Source organism: Bos javanicus, chromosome 29 (assembly GCF_032452875.1).
Source record: "Bos javanicus breed banteng chromosome 29, ARS-OSU_banteng_1.0, whole genome shotgun sequence".
Taxonomy (NCBI): Eukaryota; Metazoa; Chordata; class Mammalia; order Artiodactyla; family Bovidae; genus Bos; species Bos javanicus.
The window spans coordinates 44493371-44502962 of NC_083896.1; the positions used below are offsets into that span (position 1 = coordinate 44493371).

The window sequence follows — 9592 nt, forward strand, 5'->3', positions numbered from 1 at the left end:
GGGGTGGCGGTGGGCCTGAGGAGCTGGGTCTGAGGACCGAGGGTTGTAGGGGAAACTCCAGCCTGTCAGATACGGCAGATGCGGTCAGTCTGCTGCTGGCTGGCTCCCAGGTGCCAGCAAGCAGGAGCCTCCTGCGTGGCTGGCATGGGCTCAGGGGCAGGAAATGGTGCATGAATGTGTGAGGTCGTGCGGTGAGGTGAGGCCAGTGGTCTCTGCGCCCGTGGAAATGTGCCCAAGTCCCCGGTGGGCATTTCCTCCGCAGTCTGTCCGTTCTCTCGGCTGGGCCTGGACCCGGGACGAGACGCGCTGCTTCTCTCTGGGGCCTGGAGATGTAGCCACTGTCTGGTCCAGACTGGATGTAGACGGGGTAGCAAGCGAAATGGCCACCCCTCAGCCCCTGCTCTGGGCTTCTATCCCCGATTCCCTCCAGCTTCACTCTGCTAGAGGTAAGGTCGGTGCTGTGGGTGGTGGGAGACCTCCCTCTGGCTGGATGTGAGCGGACTTAGCTCTCGGTGCCCACTGCCATCCTGGGCATCCTACAGGGGCGCTCATCCCTCGCTTTCCTCTACCAGAGGCTTGTCCCCGCCACACACACCCCTCCCCATCCCCAACCCAGGGCCAGGAGGACTTGAACAACCTCCCTCCTCTCCCCTTCCCAAGGCTCTTTAGCCTCACCGCAGGCAGGGCAGGTTATGGTGATGACCTCTGCCTTCTGGGCTCAGGCTGTCCCCAGCGAGTTGGCACCCCGATACTGGATGCTGAGGGTGCTGGTAGGCCCGAGTTCCTAGGCTCTGAGCCCTCATTCCCAGAGCATCCTGATCCCTTGGGCGCTGTTTTAACCTGTTCTCCCGTCTCCTGGGCCAGACCAACCTCTCTCCCCGAAGCAGGGTGACTGCCCACTCTCCGTCCATCACTGAGCCTGGTCCACTTTTCACATGACCCCCCCCGACCCACCCCCGGCTGCTGTTAAGGCCCTGCCAGGCCCAGCCAGGATGCCAGGCCCCAGTGGGGCAGGAAGGGATCCAAGGACAAGCCTGTCACCCAGAACACTCCCGTGTAGACATGCTCCAGGCTGCACGTGTGTGCGTGCACACAGGTTCCCTTGTGCTTTGGTCGGGCCAGTGAGGACACAGAGCCACCTGGGGTTTTAAAACTCTGTTGGCCACCTCCCCCCACCCCCGCAGGCCCAGTGATCTTTCCAGAGGATACGGGGACTTGGCCGGAGTTGGTGGACAGCCAGCCAGAGGCTGAAGTCTGGACCCAGGCTGCCTCTCTGGGGGTCACTTCCTGAAGTCCTCTTCTCCAGCCTGCGGGGGAGGAGGGGGGAAGTGATGGCGCCGGCCTCTGCTTCCGGGAGGCCCACACTGCTCTCACTCGGGCCACTTCCAGGCACAAGCACCCGAAGCCTTGCCTTCCAGTGCCCCGCCCTCTCCACCTGGCTCCTCCCAGGTCCTGCCTGGTTCACCTCAAATGTGGTGTCCACAATCTCATCGATGACAGCGGCCTGGGAGCGGAACTTCAGCTGGTAATGCTCCACGCCAGCCACCAGCTGCAGGAAGTGGAACAGGGTCTCCAGCTGCCTGAGGGCGGTGGAGAGGGGGCAAAGCTGGGCCATCTCAGCCCCCAGAGCGCCTCCGCACCCCTCAACCCCCGACTCACAGCACCCTATGCCTCCATTTTCAGCCACAGCCAGCCCTTTTCTGTGTGGGCCCTCCATGGTGTATCTCATTTTCCACATATACCCTGCAGCCCCACCATCTGCCTGGGCCATGGAGAGTTCTGAGGATTGTTTACCTCCCAACCACCTGCCCCTGCATCCGTCCAACCTACCCCACCCTGACTCATGCACCCACTCAGCCACCTACTGGTACACTCGCCGGGCTATCTATCCACTGACTCACCCATGGGACCATCCCACCCTTTCCCTCTCTCACCTATCTCTCCATCCACCTGCTCTTCCCTGGCCCCACCCCCACCCCCACCCACTACCCATTCATTAACTCCTTCACTGCCAGCGTGCCTTATCAACCCAGCCATCAAACAACACTGAAATCGCTGAACATCGTGTGGTGCTTGGAGGACACAAACAAAAAAGAGACAGCTCCTGCCACAAGCAGCTCAGTCTGTGACAGAGCCAAGAAGGCAAACCCAGGGTGTTTACACCGGTGACAAGTGTAAACACAGGGCACTGAGGGACCCAGAGGAGGAAAACCTGACCCGGTACCAGGGTATCAGGAAAGGTTTCTGGAGGAAGCATCACTGGGCTGAGCTTGAAAGACTTTGAGGGTTTGCTAAGCATAGACAGGGTTCCCAGCGCGCCCAGATCTGTGAACAGTGGGGAGTGTCCTGAGGACCAGGCGGGCTTCAAGGAAGAAGTTTTTAGAGAATGGATGAATTCAAGATGAAGACACTCAGGGAAGGTCAAAGTGAGGTGCCCCGACCTTAAGCAAAGGGAGGCAGGAGCCCTTATAAGGCTGCAAACTCAGAGAAGGCAGGAAAAGCCAAAACTTTTTTTTTTTTAAACAAAGATCGCTAAGTAAATAAAAAGTAGAAGGAAGAAAGATTAAAACCAACAGGCAAAACAGCAACAAAAACAAAGACCACTCTCAGTGGAGGCGAAGGTGTGCCAATGGGGAAGAGTTTGGAGGCTGAGAAACCCCCAAAGAAAGTATCACAGAGGAGTCAAGTCCCAGCCCCCACTAGGGGCTGAGGAGCTGGGATGTGGAGGGCGGAGGGCAGCTGGGAGAGCAGCCAGGAGGTGAAATGAGCAGGACTGGATCTCAGTTCTTCCAGCTCTTGATCACCCATGCCTGCTGTCGGCAGCCAGAGAACATCCAGCAGAGAGAACAGGGCGGGCAAAGGCCTGAAGGTGGACACGTATGTGCTGTGCTGTGCATAAAGCCAGGATGGGCCAGGGCGATGAGGGGGTGCCTTGATCACAGAGAGCTTGGGGCTCAAGCTCTGCTGACAGCAGAGAAGAGCCTGGAAGGCTGGTTCAGAGCCAGTCTAGATGAGGTGGGGCAGGCCTGGCTTTCCGGGAGAAGGCTCTCCTGAGAGCCAGGCCTGAGAGCCAGGAGTCTGTGCCAAGGATCCCCGCCATGAGCACAGCCATGAGCCCGCAGCTGTCCGGGCCCAGTCGGCCCCCAGGCCTCTCCCCTCAGACCCGACACCTGCCCTCCCTTTGCATCTCCTTACTTCTCAGTCATGGCTCCAAACTTTTTCTCAATGAGCTGCTTCTGTATAGTGTGTTCACTTAGCACCTCTTTAGGCTCTGGATGTAGAGAAAGAAGGGGAACATCAAGCCCTTGTCCCCTTGTCCCCTTCTCCTCCTGCCTTCAGCTGAAGACAAGTTGCTAAGTAATCTGAGACAATTAATTCCTCTTTTTGTTTTAAGCTTTTTTTGCATTGAGTGCCCAAGATGGAGAGGACAGGTGAGGGGCCAGGTGACACTTGAGGGCCTTTAATCCTTTGGTGTTGATGATACTAAGAGTGGGATTCCGGAGTTCAGATTCTAAAGTTCTGAACATTTTTCAGCAGGAGGCAAAGCCATTGGCTCAAAATCTGTTCACCCAGAAAGTCAGATGTGTAAAAATAAACATGTACAGGAAACTTCATTTTTATAGACTCTCAATCCACTTTGAGTGACTCTGGACAAGCATGTATAATACCTGGACAAAAGCCTCAAGGACAGTTGAAATCATCTCATATAAGACCAACTGCTATAAACTTTGTACATTATTAACAGAAATGAATGTTCGGTGAATTGTAATGTGGCTAGATCTCAGAGATTTCTGGGAGAAATATCAATAACCTCAGATATGCAGATAACACCACCCTTATGGCAGAAAGCAAAGAACTAAAGAGCCTTTGGATGAAAGTGAAAGAGGAGAGTGAAAAAGTTGCCTTAAAACTCAACATTCAAAAAACCAAGGTCATGGCATCTGGACCTATCACCTCATGGCAAATAGATGGGGAAACAATGGAAGCAGTGACAGTCATTATTTGGGGGGGGCTCCAAAATCACTGCAGGTGGTGACTGCAGCCATGAAATTAAAAGACGCTTACTCCTTGTAAGAAAAGTTATGACCAACCTAGACAGCATATTAAAAAGCAGAGACATTACTTTGCCAACAAAAGTCCGTCTAGTCAAAGCAACGGTTTTTCCAGTAATCATGTATGGATGTAAGAGCTGGACTATAAAGAAAGCTGAGCGCTGAAGAATTGATGCTTTTGAACTGTGGTGTTGGAGAAGACTCTGGAGAGTCCCTTGAACTGCAAGGAGATCCAACCAGTCCATCCTAAAGGAAATCAGTCCTGAATATTCACTGGAAGGACTGATGCTGAAGCTGAAACTCCAATACTTTGGCCACCTGATGTGAAAAACTGACTCTTTGGAAAAGACCCTGATGCTGGGGAAGATTGAGGGCAGGAGGAGAAGGGGATGACAGAGGATGGATGAGATGGTCTGATGGCATCACTGACTCGATGGACATGAGTTTGAGTAAACTTTGGGAGTTGGTGATGGACAGGGAGGCCTGGCGTTCTGCAGTCCGTGGGGCTGCAAGGAGTTGAACATGACTAAGCAACTGAACTGAACTGAATGTGGCTAGTTAGTTGTTTTGCAAATGGGTCTTTCAAGAATTGACTATCAGTGTGGCGGACAGTCATGGAGTTCTTTGGACCAAAGTTCTAAGCTCTGAAAATTCTCCTGATTGGACAGGACTTGGTGCTTTCACTCCTGGGACCTGGGTTTGATACCTGGTCAGGAAACTGAGATCTTGCAAACCACCCAGTGTGGCCAAAAATAAATAAATAAGTAAAGTTGGTCCTGGCACTCTCTGTCTGTCAGGGAAGAAGTGGGGTGCTGGTACCTGCTTCCATGAGCTTCGTCACTGAGTCATCCAGCAGCTTTTCATGGAGCTCAGCCGCCTTCTGCAAAGAAGAGGCTTCCATTCTGCCAGAGCCCCATGTCTGCCTGTCCCAGAGCACTCTCCACCCTTCCCTGCGGCTTCTGTGCCCCCTCCCCATGTCTTCCCAATGGGTCCACCCGCTCCATCCCCTCACTACCTCCTGCTTCTCTTTCTCCAGGCCTTTGAGCAGTGCCATCTGGAAGTTATCCACCAGGACAGCAATCACCAGGCTGGGGCAAGAGACAGGAGGGGGCTGGAGGGGAGACTGCACCCTCCTCTGGGTTCGTGGTGGCAAAACCATAGTGAAAGGAGCGCAGAGGGGGTGCCCCTGGGGTGAGGTTGGGGGGTGTAAAGCTGGGGCATGCAGGGGGGCGGGTCCTCACTTGAGGAAGATGAAGTACTGGATGATGATATAGATCATGAGAATGGGGATGATGTACCAGGCGCCTGGAAGAGACGGGGTGGGCTCCTTTGAGCTTTGAGTCCCTTGCCGATCCTCACCACACCCCGGTCAGCACAGCTCAGAAGCCCCATTTGGCAGATGGGATAACTGAGCCCTCAAGGTCTGCCTACCCAGACAGTCCCTGCCCTCCACCCAGCCTGAGGCCTGCCCTACCCTGGGCCCGGCTGTCCAGGTAGATGAGGGACCAGTCGTCCAGGGTGAGCATGGTGAAGAGCGTGAAGATGGTGGTGAAGATGTTCTGGAAGCGTTTGGGGTCAGAGTAGCGGAACAGTGCCCGGAGTACCACAGAGAACAGGACTGGCTGTTGAGGACCAAACCGGCTCACGGGGTCCTCTCCCCCCTCTTCCTCTCCCCTCACCACCCCCAACTTCTGATTCCGCCTCACCACTCTGTCCATGACAGCACCTCATGCTCCCACCCAGCCCCACGACATGGATACAGAGGCAGGTAAACATGAGGATGAGGATGGCGGTGATGGATGGCAAGGACCGGGCCAGGGTCCCAGTCACTTCCTGGAGGTTGGTCAGGAATCTGTGGGCAGAGTTCGAGACAGAGGCTGTGTCAGTGGGGTGGGAGTCTGTGCCCAGAAACCGATGGTGATGACAGATTTCAGACTGCTGATGACTGAGGCGGTAGGTCCCTGGTTTGCTAGTTACTTTGCAGAGGGTCCCAGCCCCTCTCTGGAAAATAAGAGACTGAGCCTAGTGAAAGGCAGGAGACTCGTCAGAAAAGCATTCTGGGAATCTACAGCCTTGTCATGGGCAGCTGTGGTCCTGCTAACCTGAGCCTCCGAAGGACTCGGATCGCCCGCAAGGCTCGCAGGGTCTTAAAGACCCTGAAGATGCGGAAGACGCTTTGGTTGTGGATTGCACGTGTGGAGGACGAGTTGACCTGAATGAGCACGAAGTCCAGCGTACCCACGACCATGATGAAGAAATCTGCAGACACAGGGGTGCCTGGGTGTCACAGACTGCTGCCCAGGCCCCGTGCCCAGGCCCCGTGCCCAGGCCCACAGCCCTTCCAGCACCAACACCCTCTGCTTTTGTCACCTCTGGGCAGTTCAGGGGCTCCCGCTACACACACACATCCAGGCCCCATCTCTACCCACCCAGGTTGTTCCAGGGGTCCAAAAAATACGCGAGGCCCAGAGCAATGATTTTGAGCACAGCTTCCACCATGTAGATGGAGAGGAAGATGTAGTCCAAGGCCGTGAAGTACCACTCTGTGAGGACACGGGGTGGGGAGGAAGGAGGGAGCCCTCGCTTAGGCCCACCCCTGCCCCCAGCAGCCCAGCCCTTGCCTCCTCCTCCTCGCTGGAACCTCACTTGCAAGCAGCCATTTAGGGAGAAGCTGGCTCTGTCCAATGGCTGTATGTCTCAACTGCTCTGTGCCTCACTTTCCTCATCTATGAAATGGTGATAATAACAGTCTGCCTGATAGAATTTTCATGAGAATTAAATGCACTTCACATAGTAAAGGGCTTCCAAGGGAGCCTTAAACTGCTTGCAAGAAACATCAGCCCACTCTTCTCTCCTTAGTTTATGGGTCCTGTGGCAGGTCCTCTCCTTCACTCTGCTCCCTGGAGTTTTAAGGACGCTCTTCCCAGCTTTCCCAGCCTCCTCCCTCCAGGGTCTCCTGGCCTCCAGGGCCTCCTGACCCGTCCAGCGGACATGGGTTCTGGGCATCCTTCCTGCGCAAAAATCAACGTACTTAGAGCTGATGCGCCACCTGGTGGCTGTAGTCGCAAACAGCACACACTCAAGCTTAGAAGACCCTCCTGTCTCTGGTGGTCTGGTTGACTTCAGCAAAACTCTCTGAGCCTCACTCTAACTGCTGCGCGATGTCGCCCATCTCCCAGGGTGAGGATCAAATGGGCTAAGTTGTTTAAATCACCCGGAACTTGGTCAGGCTCACAGGAGGCCCAGACCAACATCAACGGCCTTCTCTACGTGAACAGGGCTCCCTGGCTCTTACCACCCCGGACCTCGACTTCGGCGAAGGTCTGAGCCACAAGCATGATGGTGTTGAGGCAGACGATGAAGATGATGAAGGTTTCAAAGGCCAGGGAATCAACCAGTTTCCTGAGCATTCTCCGAAGACCCCAAATGAGCTGGCTTAATTTTTCCCACAACCAATACAAGAAGTCCGAAGAGTGCACCTTCTTGTGGGTCCGTGGGGCTCGGCCAACTGTAAGGGGGCCAGAAAGGCAAGTTCTTGGGGGCAAGGGACCCAGGGTTCTGGGCACCCTCCCAGGCCTGCCTGCTGTCAGCTCACTCAGGGGCAGGCATGCTTGTCCTGCACTGGTATAGAAGCCAAGGCTTGACCCTGCCTTGCAGGTGCCAGTCTGCTTGGGATTTGAGCATATTTCAGGGGCTCAGGCTCTTACACTCCATGCTTTTTACTCACATGGCAGCTTACACATGGAAGACCCAGTCTTCCTCACCACCCCATCCTCTTGGTAACCTCGGCCTCTCCTCATAAGATGCTTCTGACATATCTTCCCCCTCTTAACTGCCTTCTCTTCCACAAACAGACACAAATCCCTTGCTTCTTGTTCAAGAAGCTAATGCCATGTCTACTAGGGAACAATTTGGGGAGGATTATATATTAACAGGCAAGGTTCTCCCTGCCCTCCAACCAGGCCCTCGTTCAGGCACTGGTTCTTCCCTCTGTCCTCAAGAAGGTCACAGTTTAGTGGGGAAAATGGACAAACAGCATCCAGAATGCTGTTCTGATACAGATGATGGACCCCTTCACTGGGCAGTCTGGGTTTGGTTGTATAAGTGACCTACACCAGCTTTCACATTCAATAATAGGAGACATTCGAGAAGTGAACACGAGAATGAAGAAGACAGTGACTGAATGAACCAACAACTGATGCCTGAAGAGGTGCCTAATTCCAGGAATAAAAAATTGGAGGATGAACGGTCAGGCGCGTGAAGAGCCAGTGGACTACACCAGCAGGGGAGAGCGAGCCTTGTGAAGGACACGCCAGGCCTGACTCAGGTCTGGAACCTGGGCCAGGCAGCTGGAGTTGGGGGTGAGGGGTGAACTCAAGACGCACCTTTGCGCTTCTGAACGTGCTCGTCTTCTTCAGGGCAGCTTTCCGAGGTTTTGGAGGAGGAGTCCTGAGGATAGACTTTGTTGGAGGTCTCGGAGGGGTGTGAGTTCACTGTACTAAGAGAACGAGCCAAGCTGAAGGCTGAGCTCTTTCGGTCTGGCTTGCTGGGCTGGAAGACCGCTGGACGAGAATAGGCAGAGCTGAGGGAGCCTAAGGTCACGGTGTGGGGCGTGTATGAGCCAAAGACTTGGGAGCTTCCATGACGGTACTCCCCATGGTGCTGATCTCGGTGGGGGTAATCATGAGGATGTGTGCCGTGCTGGTGCTCCCTGTGCTGGTGCTCCCTGTGCTGGTGCTCCCTGTGCTGGTGCTCTCTGTGGTGGTGTTCGCCGTGGTGAGGTGGGCCCTGGTGGTAGGACATCATGGAGGTAGGCCTTCTGTGGTGGTGCCCACCATGATGATAGGCCTCACTGAGGTGGGAGCGGCTACTAGATTGCGTGGAGTCCTTATGGTGGTAAGCCTCACTTTGGCGATGGAGCCCACTATAGTCAGGAACCTCAGCGTGGTGATGAAACCCACCATGGTGGTTGGGCTCCCTGTGTTGGCGGGACCTCCCATGGTGTCTCCTGCTACCATGGTGATGCTCATTGTCAAAGTGGTCCTCACCATAGGATTGGTGGGAGATGAGAGTGTCCCGGGAAGGATCCTGGGAAAGGGATGTGGAGCCATGGTCTACACCATGATGGTGGGACTCACCATGATTGGGGGAGTGATAGGAGCGGTGGGCATGGTGGGAGAAGACATTGCCATGGAAGTCTTGGAATTCATCAGGGTGGTGAGGTCCACCACGATGATGGGATAAGCCATGATGGTGGGACTCACCATGGTGACGGGATGCACCTTGGTGATGGTGGTGAACTCCACCGTGGCCCGGCCTATGGTATGGGGTTGATGAGCTAGGGTGAGACAACACATCTGAGTTGTCAGCGTCTGCTTCATTTTGAGCCTTTGCAGACATGGAAGATTGATCTGAGACTATGCTGGGAACCCTGGAATGAGGAAAGCTTAACACGTGGGCCCAAAAGAGCCCTTCCTGGATAACCTGTCTCGCCTAATCACCTAACCATCAGACGGGGCTTCTAGGAAAGCCTGACTTCT

General features: G+C 54.7%; 1 protein-coding gene across 4 annotated transcripts; it reads right to left on the reverse strand.

Annotated features, from left to right (window-relative positions):
* Nucleotides 1-1140: 1140 nt before the first annotated feature.
* Nucleotides 1141-9573, reverse strand: CATSPER1 (cation channel sperm associated 1). 4 transcript variants are annotated; one of them, XM_061407015.1, is made up of 13 exons: nucleotides 9317-9571; nucleotides 8438-8840; nucleotides 7348-7560; nucleotides 6482-6595; nucleotides 6155-6311; nucleotides 5813-5904; nucleotides 5527-5670; nucleotides 5294-5357; nucleotides 5068-5140; nucleotides 4872-4932; nucleotides 3196-3271; nucleotides 1466-1580; nucleotides 1141-1307 (listed from the first exon to the last, which is right to left on the reverse strand). In XM_061407015.1, exons 1-13 carry the CDS (start codon nucleotides 9431-9433, stop codon nucleotides 1281-1283), a joined length of 1656 nt encoding a protein of 551 aa, XP_061262999.1. In that variant the 5' UTR covers nucleotides 9434-9571; the 3' UTR covers nucleotides 1141-1280. The 4 variants fall into 4 exon arrangements, 3 of the variants coding, with proteins under 3 accessions (XP_061262999.1, XP_061262997.1, XP_061262998.1); XM_061407013.1 differs by having other exon boundaries at nucleotides 8438-9567; XM_061407014.1 differs by lacking the exon at nucleotides 6482-6595 and having other exon boundaries at nucleotides 8438-9568.
* Nucleotides 9574-9592: the final 19 nt, after the last annotated feature.